Raw genomic sequence first — 17334 nt, 5'->3', positions numbered from 1 at the left:
GTTACCGCGATTGGTCAGAAGAGTTGGTTCATTTTAAGATGCTCGCCTCTATCCTCTCTTGGATCAGTTTTCTGAAATCCTGTGCCTTGTTCAGAATATACTTTTCACCTAATTCGAGGACTTCGAACAGTATTTTTTCGGTGAAATCGCCGTAACTGTCCAAAAGCAGTACATTGTTCACCACTTTCGAGCCGTCTACTAACTGTAATACCAATGAATGGACAGATATGGCATTCCTCAGTTGCTCATCCGTTGGGTCTATAATGTGCTTACCGTCTGATTCAGGGAGGACAGCAATAACACAACCAATAGCAAGGGAGTTCATTGCTATACCTGCATCAATCAGCGCTAAAGTTGCAGCGTTCACGCAGGCAACCAATTCTTTACTGTCGAACAAATGAGGGTCCTCACCTGACTCTAATATTTGAAATGTAATTTGGCACAACTGACGAGGGTAGCGGTGAACAACGATAATGGACCCTAGTATAGAGTTAAGTTTGTCCTGAATTTCCACCTCTCTTGTGAGTGGCACACCCAGTGCGGGTCTTACTATTACCTCTAACGCCATCCGAGTTGGCAGTTCTTGGCGTGGTTTCGGCTCTATGGGGCCCGTAACACTGCACAGTAGGGCAGTTGTATCCGTTTTATAGTGAGCAGAGCCATCTACTTGATCCAGGTACCCAGTTTGGATCCCCATTGTCCTATTGTATAGCGCCTCTTTCAGTCGCAGAGCACCATGTGCAATACAGTTCATCTCATCTATCAATTAGAACTTTTAATAAAATTTTCGTAATTTTAAGAGTAAATAGAAAAGTAAAAGGTACATGCAGTATGGAGACGATCTTTGATCTGCATTGAGCAAGCACTTAAGCGGTTGGTTATTTTGTTAGAGTTGCCGATACTCTGGTGTTGAACCTGCGGGAGTGGCTTTTGTTGCTACTGCTGTTTTAATGGGTGAGAAGGTGCATGAGACCCACGATTTTTTGCGTAAAGGGGAGAATGTTAACGTGACGGCCAGTTTACTAGCGGGAAGCATATCCGGACTTGTCGCCAGGGTGGTGACCACACCACTGGACACTTTGAAGATTCGATTCCAAATTACACCCTGGGGGGATTCCAAGACCATTGTGCGTACTATCTCTGACGTAATGGAACGGGAGGGGCTCCGAGCATTTTGGAAGGGGAATGTGCCCGGAATGATGCTCTACGTTTTGTACGGTGGAATTCAGTTCAGTTCTTACTCATGGTACAGCAATATGTTGAAAGATTACACGATAAACGGTCAAATACACAGTGTCACGGTTGGCGCTCTGGCCGGCATGACGAGTTCCCTCGTGTCCTACCCATTTGACGTTTTAAGAACCAGATTTGTCGCGAACCAGACGGCTGTTTTATTCAACACTAAGGATGCTATCAGAGACATATGGGTGCATGAGGGCATCCACGGGTTTTTCAGAGGGTCTGTCATGTCTATGGCGACAATCACCATGGCGACGGCAACCATGTTTGGTACCTACGAGAGTATCAAGATATTTTGCGATGAGCAAGACAATGGTAACCGACGTCTAGTCAACATTTTGAACCATAGCGCAAGCTCCATCAGCGGGGTTGTGTCCAAAGTGGTCACCTTCCCGATCGACACTATCCGGAGGCGGGTCCAGTTACAAAATTCCATACACATTGACAAGTTCTCTCCACAGGTTCCAGCGGGAAACGGGACGAAATCCTCATTATTGGACCCGTACCGCGGGAAAAGCACAATGCTATCTCTAGGTGCCCATATTTGGAAAACGGAAGGGCCCGAATGGCACTCTACCGTGGACTGGGTATCGCTCTATGCAAGTCCGTTCCAACACAGCACTCAGCCTGTGGGCCTACGAATTTGTGCTGTCCTTTGCAGCTGCATCAGCCACACCATCGCGCCACGGTAGTAAACTGCCCTAGAGCAATAAGACGTCTGGGTTTATGCCCTGTCCCTCCCCCAGCATTCCAGTTGTTGTGTGTCACATCCCTGAGACAGCACTCCGAGGCGACTGCTCCGAGGCTTGTCCCTCGAGACCGTGAGTCTCGAGACTGTGAGTCTCGAGCCCAGGTTGCCAGCGCAGTTGCGTGGGGAGGGCCTGAGTCCCCCCATAATATACCCGATTAGGACCATTTTCACCCAATACGGAAACACTTACCGAACTGGGAACATCCGAAAGAGGGAAAACCGGATTAATTTCAGCTCCACGTGATGCGATCGGAAAAACTCTTTTATTTTTAGCAAAAAACCGTGACAGTTGATTTGGCAAGAAAGCTGTTCGTCGTTCGAGTGTATTTAATAGGCCAGTTAGTGGTTCTTGAGACCGTCCGGTTTAGCAGGTCTTGATTCGGAACCCTCGAGAGAAGGAGTTGGGTGACCAACTGGTGTGATTGTTTTCCCGTTCGTTTCTTTTTTTTCTGTCTTGGAGCTTTCCTTTCGTGCGCTCCCTGGCTGTGTTATCATGTCGGATTACTTTAGCGTGAAGCCAATCCCACCCGAAAATGCGCTCGGTGGGGAAAGCTTCAGCAATGTGTCGACGCCGAACCAGCTTAGCCCGAACTATGGTGTGAGAAGGGTGTCGAAGCCTGGGAACAACAGTCAAGACGATTTTCACTCTGTCCACTCCTCGCAGTATCTGATCGATATGTTGCCCGACAGTCTCACTTTGAAAGATAACCAGACCAGTTCGCACCTGTCTGCCAACAAGGACTACATTTTACCTAAAACGAATGAGCGTTCTCCCTATTACGTTGGTGTGCCCGTACCCAACCCGCTGGCAGTCTCGCAGAATACTATGCAAGAGGCCGGTGCGGACGACGAGGCGGAGAGCTATTACGTCAGGGAGTACCCTACCGATATCTTGATGGACAGGTTTCATAAATGGAAGAAAGTTCTGAAGGGTTTAAGTAACTACCTCAGAGAGGTGGCCTATTCGGAGGAACAGTTTGCCAGAATTCACTTACAGTTGAAGGCAAGCATTAAATTCCCCTTCTTGACTGATTTGGAGGAAGGTACTAACAAACTAATCGATCCGCTCACCACTGCGAAACCAATCAAGAAGCAACAGCCGAAAACACTAGCGCAACAGAAAGCGGCTGCCGCTTCATCATCAACTATACCCGATGACGCTCCTAATATGTATGGCACAGAGTTTGAGTCTGAGTCACGGCTTCCGAATGCACCCTTCGCCGCTAACTACAATGGTAAAGAGAATACTGAGGTACTTGCTGCGTCAGGGTTTATGAAGTTTGGTTCTGGGTCCGTGCAGGACTTGCAAGTCGTTTTGAAAAAACATCATGTGGCAATGGCCAACCAACAGTTGAAAATCTCGAAAGAGATCTCGACTACGGTGATTCCAAAACTGGACAGTTTGCGCAAGGATCTGAACTTCAAGATTAAAGAGATCAAAGACTTGCATGGAGACTTCAAGACCAATATCAAGACACACTTGATGCTTACGCAAAAGCTGCTGGGCAAGTATATTGCCTCTGTGAAATTCATGAGCACCCAGTCTTCAGCGCAAACCAATCCTGACTCGATCCATTTGCACCCAAAGCACGATCCATACCTGTTGAAACTGCAGCTAGATCTTCAATTGAAGAGACAAATCGCCGAGGAAAATTACTTGCGAGAGGCGTTCATCAATTTACAGTCGTCCGGTATGAAATTGGAGAAAATAATTTACGGGAAGTTGCAACATGCTTTACAACGGTATTCTGCTCTGATGGATTCCGAGGCAAGATTGATGATCAAAAATTTGTGCCATGAGTTGCAACAAGGATTGCTCACTAAGCCACCCGCTGTGGAATGGGACCATTTCGTCTCTCATCATCCTTCATGTTTGTTAGACTTGAAATCCAATGATCCAATACCTCCGTTACGGAAACTTTCGGATATTGTGTATCCAAATATGAAATGCTCTGTCGCAAAATGCATCCGAGCAGGATATTTCTACAAAAAATCAAACTACGCAAAGAATTACACCAAGGGTTATTTTGTTTTGACGCCCAATTACTTGCACGAGTTTGAAAGTAGTCACTTCTATGAAACAATTGGGAAACAACCCGTCAATTCTACCAGAGCGGGGTCACATCTACCGGCCTCTTCGGGAGTATCATCGACTGCACAAAACCAAACAACTACAACAACGAGTGCCTCTGGAAGCGGCATCCACACAGCTTCGTTGACACCCACCTTAAGTATTCCGCTGAATGACTGTACTTTATCAAAAGGGTCTGAACACCATTTTACCCTTACCGGTAGAGTGTTGTTTAATGAAGGCAGGATCTTGACGAAGGCAACTAAGCGTGCGTCTGTCCCAAATAATCACGGCTCTTCCATTCAAAGTCTGTCTTCGGCATCCTTAAATCCTGCTCTTCATAATTCTGCGAAAATGGTGTATGACGCCCCCAAATCTGTTCTGGGCAAGAAAATTCCTTTCAAGAAATTACTGAACCCTGCAAAGTCCAGATACACGAAGCATGAGGAACAGCAAAGAAAGATTGAACTTAAGGAGGCAAATTTACTGAAGGAGCAGGAAGCGAAGAACGTTGTTACCTGGACATTTAAGCTTGTATCTGATGAACCGAGCGAGGAAGAACTAAGGCATTTTAAAAAATGGGTTCAAGATTTGAAAAGTTTGTGTGCTTTTAACACTACCCCTGAAAGAGTGAAGTTCATCGAGGATAGAGTCTTGAAGCTGCAACAAGGAAAACAACCTAGGGCTATCAGATCAACAAGTGGGTCATCAGTCCCAACTTTGAACGAATATAATGGTCCTCGTCATTCAGTCGATGCTTCCTCTTCGACAGTTCACCTCATGGATATGAACATCAGACAAAACCAGACTAGGCCGCAGTACATTTCTATACAAAACTCTCCGATCACTTTGCCAGAGAGTAGCTTCCGGACCAAGATTAACACACCTGCTATTGACGACAATGGCAATTTGATTACTATGGAAGGGAGAAGTTATTATGCGAACCCAGTTTCCATGAACCCTACACCTACAGTATCGCCTAGTCACTCGTCTACTTCAGAGAATACTTATGTTGCTGGTTTATTGCCCCAACAGTTGACACAGCAATTGAATCAATTGAATCAACAGCCCAAATTGCAGCCTATGTCGACGACACCAACTGGTTCATCCATGACAAATGCCCCAACCAGACAAAGGCACCAGAGAAACGTATCACTTCCCACTTCCTTAAAGTCTGTCCACTCTCCAGGTAGTCTTCAATCAGAAGGTAGTGGGTACTTTGGCATTCCTGTTGCTAGATCATCCAATGAAAATTTACCTCTAGTGGGTATCACTCCTCCTCTATCACGTACAACTAGCCGTGGTACTTCTATCACCACACCAAGCGTGAATAGAGTGCCAGTGGTGAAGGTAAATAATGAGGAAGTGAAAGAAGCGAGACCAACTTTGACCGAGCGCTCTAGCACCGGTAGTCTACCCTCTTCAGCGACCACAATGGCGACCGATTTATATCAACGAAACAACTCAAGTGCTACTAACCTGACTACAAGTAGGGTCCATCCGATAAGAAAGCATAAAAAGAACGTTTCCTTTAGTTCTTTGAACAGTTTGATGTTTGCCAAAAAAGGAGCCTCCTCCAATTTCAATGGTAACCAAATTATGAATGGTGGTATCCGTGAAGATGATGACGGCAGTAGCATTGAGCACAATGTCAAACATAACGACGATAAGGTTAAACTGAACCAATCAATTTACTCTTAATGACTTTAAAAATTCCTTTTCCATTCATAACTCTTCTACACGAATAAATACTTTATACCACATAGACAAATAAATATATTAGAATGTGGCAACATGGCCACTGCTTTATTTGAATTTGTAATTATTTGTTGCATATTACACTTCTACCTTGACCTGGATCATGATTCTTTGGTCTTTTGGATGTTCAATTGAAATCTCATCAGTAAGAAAGTTTCGCAACCAGCTTTACTTTCCACTCACTGTGTCCCCCAGCTTGTAAAATCGTCTATTACAATGAAGTAAACCTCCCATAACAGTCTCCTCCTCAGGTGAATTTATTATGCTATCAATTACTTCCCCCACCCATATTTCGTGGTCTTGTACAACGAAAGCGTCTTTTGTCTTACAAATTAAGATCCTCTCAGCGTGCTTCAATAATGGAAGCTCAATCTCTTCGGATCCAAGAAAGAGTGAATAGTCTTTGAGTTTTTTTAGGCCCAAAAATGGGTGAGTCCCCCCTACTCTTGTACCTTGACTGAATCGTTTTGCTAGCTCTATAGATTTATAATCGGGTCTTAAAAAATGCACGGCAAACAAATTGTGCATCCGAAGTGCACGGGAAGTATGTGACGGTAGTTGTAAATTGAACTGTAACAGCGGTTTGGGGTTTAGTGAAAGAGATGTCATTGAGGATATAGTAAGACCGTGGTATTTCGAGGGTTCAGAGTTTAATGGAGCTGACGACGTGAGTATTATCGTCGGGTAAGAAAGTCTTTTCATAGCATCTCTAAATAGCAAAGCCATAAGGAAATATATATATAGTTCAAAGCCAATTGGTCGGTATTTTGTCCTTTGTATTGTTTGTGGTATTCCCTTTAAATATCCAAACCTAGGTTACAAAACGCATTTTGCAAAAATAAGTGAAAAATCAAAAAATATCAAATATAAAACGTCATCAAGTAAGAATGTCGATAAAAAAATGCTGTTGTTATGTTATATTTAAAAATAATGCATTGTATGTATAAAATGGTCAGGTGAACTTGGCCGGTAATCCGTAAATTACTGGTGCTGCGCCGTTTAAGTACTTTAAATGGCAAACATCCCTTGACTCGGCCACAGCATCTGGGATATCTTTGTAACCAGATATTTCACCTTGGAAGTCCTTGATGAGCCCGATCTTTTCAAACACGCTCTGGCTAAACTTGTCTATATCCTTATCGGTAACATCCCACAAATTCCCTAAAACCAATGGGCTTCCTCCCAGGAGATAAGAATAAACGGAGTTTGTCGATTCCAGTTTACCACATCGCTTCATTTCTGCAGAGGAACAACCTAATAAAAGACTGGCAGCAAGTGACTCGGATTTTTTAACCTCTTGCAATGAGGCATACTGTTCGCCGCTTCCATGCCCAACATAAACAAAGAAATTAGAGTCCCGGATCATTGCTAGGTATTCTTCTTTGCTTGGTTTACCGCCTGATACTAACTTTGAATCCGAGGTTGACTCGTATAGGTGTCGGAATGTATCTTTGAAGTTCAGTTCAGTTCTTGGTAAGTCACCATTTGGGTTTAGAATCATACCCAATTTTGTATCCAAAGAGATATTAATTGGAAAGGAAGCTCCCTTCTTCTCTAACAAATGCACCAGACTTCTGTACGATGGTAGTCTAGAAATGCGCATGTCTTTTAAAAAAGGTATGCTTTCCCATGGGAAGATATGACATAAACTGCTTACAATCAGGAAAGTATGCGAAACTTGATTTTTCAAGTATGTAGTAGTGTTGCAAACGTGAGACTGGTATTTCTTAATTTTGTCAACCAATTGAACGTAGCATTGACCTAAATCAATTTCGTCATAGGCATTTTCTTCACCGTGAAATAATAGGATATCGAAAACAAAGTACAGTAAATCTTCAATCATATTGATATAATTATCATTTTCAGGGTCGAGTTTGAGAAAAATTTCCAATATCCAGTCTTCAATCTCAATAAACGCCGATGGAGTGGCGAAATTTTTCCTACTAGGTAAAGTTTGATGTAGTACCTCATAAAAACCGCTTTTAAATTCAGCAAAATGGGATTGGTCAATTAAATGGGGGCTAAAATACCCCGCAAATCCATTGATCCAAAAGTTACAGATTTTCTCTAACAGTTGTTCCAATCTTTTATCTAATTGGTACCGTGACTGCCACCATTTCTTACGTCCCTCGGGTGTGGTGATCTGGGTGGTGACTTCTGTTGATGTAGTTTTATTGTTCTCTTCAACGATCGTATTCATCTCCTCCAATGCAGCAGAGAATGAAAGGTGTCCGCAATGTGTATCTTTGGATCTGTTCTCTTTCAACGAAATCCGCAAGGTGGTCCTCCTATGAGATTGCCCCTCGTATTTTGTCAAGACCAAATTCTCTGTCAAAGGGCATATGTCTATTGATATCACGTTAAAATCAAGTAACTCTTTGTCGAGTTCCTGTTGCATGCTCAAAGCTTTAGCTCTTTCATTTGCTATCTGTTTCGCCATATATCCAAACGGTAGTATGGACATTTCGTTATAAATGTCTTTGTCCAGACAACTCATTATTCTGTCATAATAAAAGGGAACATAACGTGACAGATCTGATAGAAAGAAACTTTGTCTCAAATCGTCTTTCAAAAAGGTGCTGTCTGCTTCAATGTTTGATAATAGCAGAATAGTAGACAAATAAATATTAGAGACGGTGTGTTGTTCTGCATGTCTCAGAGTATGGATATTCACTTGTTCAATATATTTTTTCATGCGCTGTAATTTCTGGACTATCACAGATCTCTCGAATTTTTGTTGTAAACTCTTTGTCCTGGGGGTCATGTTTGATGATCTAGGTGATTCTGTAGTTGAACCATATGTAGGTAGGTCGATGTGTTTTGGCTTGATTGAAGGGATAGCAAGGCTGGACTTAAAAAACTCCTTGAGAAAGGCATTGTGTTCAGTCAATTTTAAAACTTGCCGTAGTAACCTTCTCATTTTGTTCACTATATTCAATGGGCGGTAGCAAGGAAGACATTTGAGGTCGTCAACCACTGATCCACATTTTAGATTCCAGTAAGATGGTAAAAACGTTGTGCCAATGTCCGTAAATTGGAAGTATAATTCCAAGGATTGAGTTATTTTAGTGATTTCGCCATTAGAATATAAATACACTGTTAAGCTGTGGATATCATAGGCGCCTTGAAGATAATCAAATGTTTTGTTTAGTTTCTGTAAAGTAACTCCTTTAAGATGAAACTGAACTGTGAGGTCATAATATTCAAAAAGAGAATATAAGGATCTAAACACCCAAGTGGGTTCACGCAGTTCACAGATCACTCGAGAAAGCTCTTTCATATAGAACTCTGGTTCTCTGGCTATCCCAATAGATATGTATGCGTCCGACAAAACCGAATATGTCTCAGATAGTAAACGAATAACACATAATCTTGATGATGGTGAAAGTTTAAACATCTTTTTTAAAAGAGATGATGCTAATTTTAGAGCTTTTTTGGCCTCTGTTACAGCTGCTATAACATTGTCGGAAATCAAATTCAATCTTGAAGCACTCAAATGAACTTGTACATTTAATAGAAGGACATTGACGTAATCGGACACGCCTAGTCTAGCTGAGTTTTTTACGTCTAAAATTTCAGGTCGGGTCTTTGGAATGGTCAAATGGAATAAATTGGTAAATGATTCAGGATCGTTATTCCAAAAAAAGAGAAGCAGTTGAATATGTAAAAAGTCAATGACATCGGTTGTGGATGCGTCACGGAGGGTTACTTCGCTGAAAAGAGTATACTGTTTTTCAAAAGTAGCAATCTTCTCAACCATTTGAAGGTTGACAAAAGCTTCTAAAACATATTTCTCTGAGACAAGCATCACCGGACGATAATATCGCTCATTCTCCTTGAACATCTCGACGAGAGAGATGACTGATTTGTGGAAAGCGCAGAAGTTGAGATATTGTAAGAGTATTTTGGTAAACTTGATTTCCAGAAGTGAAATTGTCGTATCTGCTGTTATTGAACGTCTCAGCCATTTTTTTTCGTAAGTTTGAAGTATTTGCGGTAAGTTTGATGAAGAATGCTGCGTCATCTCTTGGTTTAAAAAAAAAGATACCTTGAGTAAAACTTCATAATTATAGAGGTAATGGAATCGCGGACTTCTTACAGTTGATACCGTGGATGGTGCCGGTATTGAAGTGTTCTGACTTAGTAATTGGTATAAGTTAAATGTAACTGATGTCCATTGAGACATTATGCATGTTGTTTGCCGTGAAATCGGGAGATGTGTTAAAAGGATTGCTGTTTGTATTTCAGAACAACTCCTTAGTATTTGTGGAAATTGAGGTTCACAGCTTTTTAAACATTGGGAACAAATTTGCTGACAAAATGTAACAAGCTCTGAAATGTCTTCAATATTAATTGTCACAAAAAAGTTGTAAAGCTGCAGAAAAAGTTCCGATTTTTGAGCTTTATCTCGGGCACTTTCAATAAATTTGGAAATCATCACAATTATCGAAGATCTCAATTCTTGGGTATGTTCAACCAGGTAAAGTTCTATCATCATTGCGGTAGCAACCCTTAAAAATTCAAAATCTTTGAACACAACATATCCATTAAAAGAAACATTGATCAAATTACGCAGTCTTTTCACTTCATGATTGAAGTAACAAAACTCTTTTAACGCTGTAAAAGTTGAAAACAAATCTTCCTTATACTCCTCTAATGATCGCAGGTTTGTATTCAACCAAATCAAAGTTTCGTCAAATATATTGGTCAATCCCTTAGTTATCGTTTGACTATCTAAATTCAAGCTGTTCCAGAGACAGAGAGTAATTTTGATTTTTTGTCTCAGATGAGATATTGTCGTTCCTGAGAAGTACACAGATGATTCGGTGAGTTTGGGCTTTTCGGAGACTTGCGAGGTTGTGTACGAATATTCTTTTTTGGGGAAATCAATGCTTTTTACTAAAGAATCGCTATCTTTAATGGAAGAATCACTGTCTTCATACAAAAGCGATTGTATTGTAATTGTGTTCAATTGCGTTACTTGTTTTTGGAACTGATAAAAGTAGGAACGAATATAATAGAAATAACAACTGTCCCTGTTAACTTTATGAGAACTTGAAATCAGTTTCTTTTCGAATACTTCTTTTGAAATGTTCTTGATATATGTACTGAAATCAATGTCAAACTGTTTCAGATATTGTAGGAACTTCAAGCCGAAAAGGGTTTTGCAGTCATCAAGTTTTGCAAAGAAGTTCAAAAGTAGTTTTATCAAAAGATTTATTTTCAACTTTGGATCTTTAAAAAAGTACCTGTCGTCGTGTAAAAATAATTCCAGTATTGTTTCTTTATATTCGTCAACCAGATTATATTTGATAATTAATTGCAAGGTCAATATCTTCAATGTCGACAAATAGTAAATGTTCCCTAGTTTGAAGTCGCTTTGAAGAACATCGTCTAGTTTACTTTTCTTATCCATATTGTTCTCGTTGTACAATGAAATAATCTCCTCAGATGCTCTTATTAGCATGTCCTTTTGTACCTTTGCTGTAAGTAGTTTCCCGATGATCGACAGATGCTTTTTTACAAGCAATTTTACCTGGCCAATTGCATGTATACTGCGTAGATGAAAGTAACAGCTAAGCAGACTATTATGAAGTGGGTCGACATCATAAGGGATAAGTTGATCCGCATTTTTTTTCAGGAATGATGACACTGCATTTTCAGTTTCCTGGAAGCGTTCTTCCAAAGAAACAAATGTGTGGTTAATATTCTCTTTACCGAGCGTGCTCAATGTCTTTTCAATCTTTTCGGTAGGTCTTGCATAAGTCGTTTTATTTATAACAACCTCATTTAAAGGTTCCTCTGTATTAGCCATTTCTCCAGTTAAGTAAATGAGGCTCACACACAGTCACCTCTAAAAGGCAAAAACAAAAAAAATCAGACTGGGCTAGGGAGATTAAGTTGTCTTTACTAGCTAAACCAAGGTACAATAAAGGCTTCTTTCCACCACTGTAAGCTTCGAACTTTACACTAAAACTGCGAATATGGTTTTTGTTTACCATTTGAAGAACAATAAATTCAATATTCCGGGTAAGGGCCATCAGTCGCTACAAAACTACAAATTCACTGGTATCGCTACAAAAGCAGAAATGCACCATGGTTGAATGATGAGCTGAACTAAGTCAAGGAACATACGACTTAGTAAGAGGGATAGATAAATGATTCCCGGTACGGATTTGGCTATACTAAAGACCGAGTTCAGCTCCTCTGTGCTCCATGACTGCTTACAGAAGATCGAAAGTCAGGCAGACTACAATCTTTTAGATGTTGAAGGTACTATGATCATCATCAAAAACGTCATTCCAGTATACTTATCTTTATCAAAAAACTCACAAGGATTGTTAGTGAGAATCATTGCCCGATCTTTTTCAATACTTTCTCAAATAGTGGAATTTACCCAAAGGAATCTGCAGCAGAATCAAAAGCAAAAGCAAGTCTTCAAATTAGTCCTCAAAGATGTGTTGTACATGGAAGTGCCCTGGTTTTACAATTATATTGAAAACGTATGTGGTGAAAAGTCAGTATTGTTGAGAAGAAGTGTAAGGGCATTATTGTTTGGTAGTAAGTTGTTCAATTTGTTGAGCGAAGAGGTCAGCATATTGGAATACCTGAGTTGTTTGTCAGTTCAATGGGAATACCTCATTAACGATTTTCTTAAAATACGAGACAACAAACAAGTACTTTCAATATTAGGAGACTTTTTAAGTGCAGTATTGGGTTTACACCGAACGTATGCCAGCGATATCATTCTCGGTGAACTGTTTTTTCGGTCTAAGCAATATTTTGACTGCTTGCTTCTAATCTTAAAAAATGCTTCTTTGTTGGAGAAGGACAAAATTATTAGAAGAGCCATTTTTCCATATTTGGAGTTGAGAATCAATAATGACAACACAACAGATATTCAAAATATTTTTAAAAGTCTCCAAATTCACGATATGAGTACCGCGGTTTTATTACAACTCAAATCACTTCCGATGCAAATGATACTTCTAAAAATTTCGTCCCATGACACCATTTTGAGCAATGTATACTCGCTGCTTCAAATATTGAAAGAACATGCTGATGGTGATGATGAAAAACAGGATACACAGGTATCTCAATTAACAGTATTTTCTCTGGAGCTGCTGAAAGGGTCTCCCGAATTGGGTAAAATATCTCATTCGGACCTTTTCTTGAATATGGTTACGCAACGGTTGAATCATTCAAGTTCCCAATATAGAGAACGAACAATGTTCATTGCCAAAGTAATAACTGGTCAACAATTGAAATTCGAGAGCTCTTTCGAAATACGGATACCTGATTTAAATATAGTTGAATCGAGAGTTGAGATCGATTTTGACTCTTTAAAAATACCAGAGTCTTCCGGGAGAGCGCTGTCTACTAAAACTAACCCAATTGAAGCATCTTCCTTATTGGAAGATGTTATGCTTCCGAATAGCGATGACGAAGTGAGTGAAAGTGAAATGGACAGTGATGACGAAACAGCTACTGTCAAAAGTAAACGACACATCGTATTTCTGAAAGATCTGTTAAAGGAATACGAGAGTGGGGGAGAAAAGGAATCATTACCTTTGTTTCAACAAACTGTCAGATTAGTACGTCAGAAACAATACTTTCAAGCCGAAGTTGAGTACTATTCCTATGACTTAATGATGAATGTAGCCACGTTGAACAACTCGTTTGATGAGAAAGATTTTGAGCAATGGAGGATAAATGCACTTGTCAGCATAGCTGTTGTGGTGCCACAAAAAATAGCAGACATGTTCACGATATTATTCAACTCAGAACTTTCTTTACAGCAAAGAATGGCTATTTTGAGCTCCATTGGCATGGCAGCCAGAGAGCTAAGAGGGATTGACGATAAAAACATTGTTAAGCCTAACTACGATTTTCCTACCAAGAAACTTCCAGAGTTAAAAACAAGGGACTCGAACTCAAACCTATTAGTAGAGGAGGCAGGACAGTATGGAAAAGCAGATGATCAGTTTATATCAAACGGTAGAACCAAGTGGAGATCAAAAAAGCTTGATACCGTAGCAAAGCCAATAAAAAAACTCAATCATTTCAGAAAGTTTGCAGCCCTGTTTTTCTATCCGTTAGCTCACGGTTGGCTTAACGGGATAGATCTCGGCGCTCACAATAAACTGTTCAAGACTCACTATTTGACTACTTTAAGAATTGTTTATACATGTGCCTATCCAGTAAGCAACTACGAATCAATAAGCGCACTCATGCAACAAATTGTAGTAGATGCAGCGGCGCAAGGTATCGATATAGAATAATACTACATATTGCATTGTTTTAGAAAAGTACATCGCGGTTAACTGAATTACCCTGTAAATTTGTAATTCTTTCAATTCTTCACCTATTTTTTTTATCAAAAATACTTAAAACAAGATTCCTTTAAATAGAAGAGCGTTTCAAAATCTACCCCTTTTGTTACCGCACCATCAAGACACCTTGAAGCCAGTGTATTCCACGTTACGACATTCTAGACTAGCGAAACTGGCATATTTGTTGGGCGGCGTTGCGATCATCTTTATTTTGCTTTTTTTGTTAGCATCGAAGACGAGAGATCAGCATGTCTTTCTTTGAATCGCTACGTCAAAAAGCTACTTTCATTGATAAAATAGCAGAAAGTTTTGGTACTACATTAACAAGAGATGAACGGTTTAAGTTGGAATATAAGTTGCCAGCGGATGAAAATATCATGCTTGATATCAATGCAGATATCTCATTTAAGTGCATTCATGCAAGAGATCAGACATTCAAGGTGTCTACGAATGATAAAAATAGTCATGCTGCCAACATAGATGGCCCACCGAGTGTTCACTATGTGTTTTCTGGTAAGCTGTATTTAACCTCACACTTTTTAGTGTTTCGAGATTCTTTTGATCAAAAATCCTGCATCTTGGTTTTGAATATATCAACTATAAAGAAGGTCGAAAGGACACCATCTTCTTTGTATGCATTTTCTTTGACAATACACTTATATTCAAATACCCAGATATTGATTCAATTCATTGGTTTGAAGTACAAATCCGAACAATTCTGCGAACAGTTGAAGAGAAATTTGAAAGAAAATATTCCTAATGTGAAGAGATTATCTTACTTCCTAAGTACCTGCTATTCGGAGTTTCTAATCAATAAGAATGTGTTAAGACAAAAGGACATTAGGGCCCCTCCTGCAGGGCTTGGTCAAACGTATAGATATCCAGGAAGTCCAGACATAGCAAAGGAAAAGGCCAAGTTAAGACTATGGTTTGATTATTTCAAAGAGAACGGACAAAATATATCCATGGTGAGAACTCTTTACTTTCAAAAACTGGTAAGAATTGGAATTCCCAATAGATTGCGGGGCGAAATTTGGGATGTTTGCTCAGGCTCAATGTTTCTTCGGGAAGCAAATGAGGATTTGTACGAGAGGCTTTTGTCTTCGAATAAAAACAAATCATCCCAGGCGACTGAGGAAATTGAAAAAGACCTGAAAAGATCTTTGCCCGAATATTCCGCTTATCAAACCGAAGAAGGGATTCAGAGACTTAGAAATGTTTTGACGGCATATTCATGGAAGAATCCTGACGTTGGGTATTGTCAGGCTATGAATATAGTATGTGCCGCATTGCTCATCTACATGACTGAAGAACAGGCGTTCTGGTGTCTGTGCAATCTGTGTGATATTTACGTTCCTGGTTATTACTCCAAAACCATGTATGGGACACTGTTAGATCAAAGAGTATTTGAGTCATTTGTGGAAGAAAAGCTTCCTGTCATTTGGAATCACCTGGAGAAGCATGATATCCAATTGTCTATCATTTCGCTTCCATGGTTTTTATCGCTGTTTTATACATCAATGCCGCTAGAATATGCCGTTAGAATAATGGATATATTTTTCATGAATGGTGCCAAATCGTTATTCCAGGTTGCTTTGGCTGTTTTAAAGGTGAATGCAGATGATATCCTTTCAAGTGAAGATGATGGGATGTTTATTGCGGTAATAAAAACTAACTTTCACAGCTTACATGAGAGTGCCCACCCGGATTCACGAGATATTAAGTACAGGCAGATCACCCACTTTCAAACGTTACTGGTAACTGCTTTTAAGGAATTTAGCGTTATAGATGATGAGCTTATAGGACAGGAACGCAACAAATATAAAAAGGCCATTTTTCAGGATATCGAAACGTTTGTAAAGAAAACACAATTGCGTCATCTACCAAAGGTGTTCCATCTAACCGATGATAACTTGTCAAATATCTATGACATGTTTTATCAAAGTATTGAAACGCATAAAATTAGTATGGGAACGGGATCATCCAACATGCAGTTTGATGTTTTTGTCCAATTCATGACTAGGTTATGCCAATGGTGTACTACAACTACAAAAAGTGACGATGATAAATTTGTCCCTCAGAGAAATGCCTTTTTAACAAAACTATTTGTTAAATGGGACCGGAGTGAATTAAACGAACTAACTTTGACTGATACAATACTTGGTTTCGACAAACTAGTTACTCCTGACCTTTTGGAGTCGATAAATAACTTTTTCTCGCTCTATGATAGTGACGATGATGGGGAACTTCAACGTGACGAGGTTTTACAAATGGCGGAAGGGTTGCTCTTTTTGACAGAACCTTGGAAAAGCGGCAAGATTATAGATAAGCTAACCCAAAGATCTATTGAAAATGATATAGCCGAAAAGATAATACACGACACTGGAAACGAATTGCAAGATAAGAATAATATCGAGCTACCTACTGATGTTTCTATTGATGAGGATAAGTACAAATCTGAGCAAACAGAGCGTTATTTGCAGGCAAACAGCAACTTCTTGCAAAGATCATTTGAATACGCAAAATCGTTAGAATTGGCAGATGACTTCAACCTTATCGATCTATCTGATGACGACAATGACATGAATGGCAGTATACCATTTGAAATTAAGGAGAATAGGAAGAAAAAGAAATTTGAGAGTTTAATGGCCAACGCGGCTCTTGATCCCATACATCCAAAGGTACTTGATTTGGCTACTTTTCGAATGATTGTTTTGGCGGATGAAACGTACGAACTATTCTTCGCCGAAACGTTCAGATTATCTATCAATTTGGATATTAACTTTGGTTCAAACAACGACAGAGGCAAAGCTCTGCGCGGGATGTTTGATGGAATCATCGCAGATGGAAGAAGAGTCGCTGAGCATGTCCGTCGTCGTGTTGACTCTGTTGCCACTAAAAACAGTGCGGTATCAATAGAGGGAAGTATTCCGGCTACTATTACGAGTACAATGACCAATGGTTCCAGATTTGAAGATCTAGATGATTTCACATCAGAGCCTCAAGACGAACAGGAGGAGTTACTGAAAAACTCATGGCTAGATGAGGATGATGCAGATGAAGGGCAGGGCGCACGGAAGGAACAAACAGTAGAACTTCTGAACCCTGAATCAGAACCTGATCTAATAGAATTTGAGACGTAGGTTCAGAGGCATGTCTGATTGGCTTCCCATCTAGACTCA

At 40.0% G+C, this 17334-nt stretch overlaps 7 protein-coding genes across 7 annotated transcripts; 4 read left to right on the top strand and 3 right to left on the bottom strand.

Moving 5' to 3' along the window:
• Positions 1-28: 28 nt before the first annotated feature.
• RRP46 (exosome non-catalytic core subunit RRP46) lies at positions 29-697 on the bottom strand (the record flags this gene model as incomplete). Its single annotated transcript, XM_022611389.1, has 1 exon — positions 29-697. One exon carries the CDS (start codon positions 695-697, stop codon positions 29-31), a length of 669 nt encoding a protein of 222 aa, XP_022462803.1.
• Positions 698-950: 253 nt separating this feature from the next.
• TPC1 (thiamine transporter TPC1) lies at positions 951-1931 on the top strand (the record flags this gene model as incomplete). The annotated part of the gene is made up of 1 exon (XM_022611388.1): positions 951-1931. The coding sequence occupies one exon, from the start codon at positions 951-953 to the stop codon at positions 1929-1931; it is 981 nt and encodes a 326-aa protein (XP_022462802.1).
• Positions 1932-2483: 552 nt separating this feature from the next.
• On the top strand, positions 2484-5762 carry ASK10 (Ask10p; the record flags this gene model as incomplete). Its single annotated transcript, XM_022611387.1, has 1 exon — positions 2484-5762. One exon carries the CDS (start codon positions 2484-2486, stop codon positions 5760-5762), a length of 3279 nt encoding a protein of 1092 aa, XP_022462801.1.
• Positions 5763-5987: 225 nt separating this feature from the next.
• On the bottom strand, positions 5988-6545 carry KNAG0B01070 (flavin reductase family protein; the record flags this gene model as incomplete). The annotated part of the gene is made up of 1 exon (XM_022611386.1): positions 5988-6545. The coding sequence occupies one exon, from the start codon at positions 6543-6545 to the stop codon at positions 5988-5990; it is 558 nt and encodes a 185-aa protein (XP_022462800.1).
• A 226-nt stretch (positions 6546-6771) lies between these two features.
• Positions 6772-11634, bottom strand: ESP1 (separase; the record flags this gene model as incomplete). The annotated part of the gene is made up of 1 exon (XM_022611385.1): positions 6772-11634. One exon carries the CDS (start codon positions 11632-11634, stop codon positions 6772-6774), a length of 4863 nt encoding a protein of 1620 aa, XP_022462799.1.
• Positions 11635-11977: 343 nt separating this feature from the next.
• On the top strand, positions 11978-14101 carry TEL2 (Tel2p; the record flags this gene model as incomplete). The annotated part of the gene is made up of 1 exon (XM_022611384.1): positions 11978-14101. The coding sequence occupies one exon, from the start codon at positions 11978-11980 to the stop codon at positions 14099-14101; it is 2124 nt and encodes a 707-aa protein (XP_022462798.1).
• A 299-nt stretch (positions 14102-14400) lies between these two features.
• On the top strand, positions 14401-17295 carry MDR1 (GTPase-activating protein MDR1; the record flags this gene model as incomplete). The annotated part of the gene is made up of 1 exon (XM_022611383.1): positions 14401-17295. One exon carries the CDS (start codon positions 14401-14403, stop codon positions 17293-17295), a length of 2895 nt encoding a protein of 964 aa, XP_022462797.1.
• Positions 17296-17334: the final 39 nt, after the last annotated feature.

This window comes from Huiozyma naganishii, chromosome 2 (genome assembly GCF_000348985.1).
Source record: "Huiozyma naganishii CBS 8797 chromosome 2, complete genome".
Lineage (NCBI taxonomy): Eukaryota > Fungi > Ascomycota > Saccharomycetes > Saccharomycetales > Saccharomycetaceae > Huiozyma > Huiozyma naganishii.
Note: the sequence above shows the minus strand (reverse complement) of the source record. Positions and strands in the feature narration are given on the sequence as shown.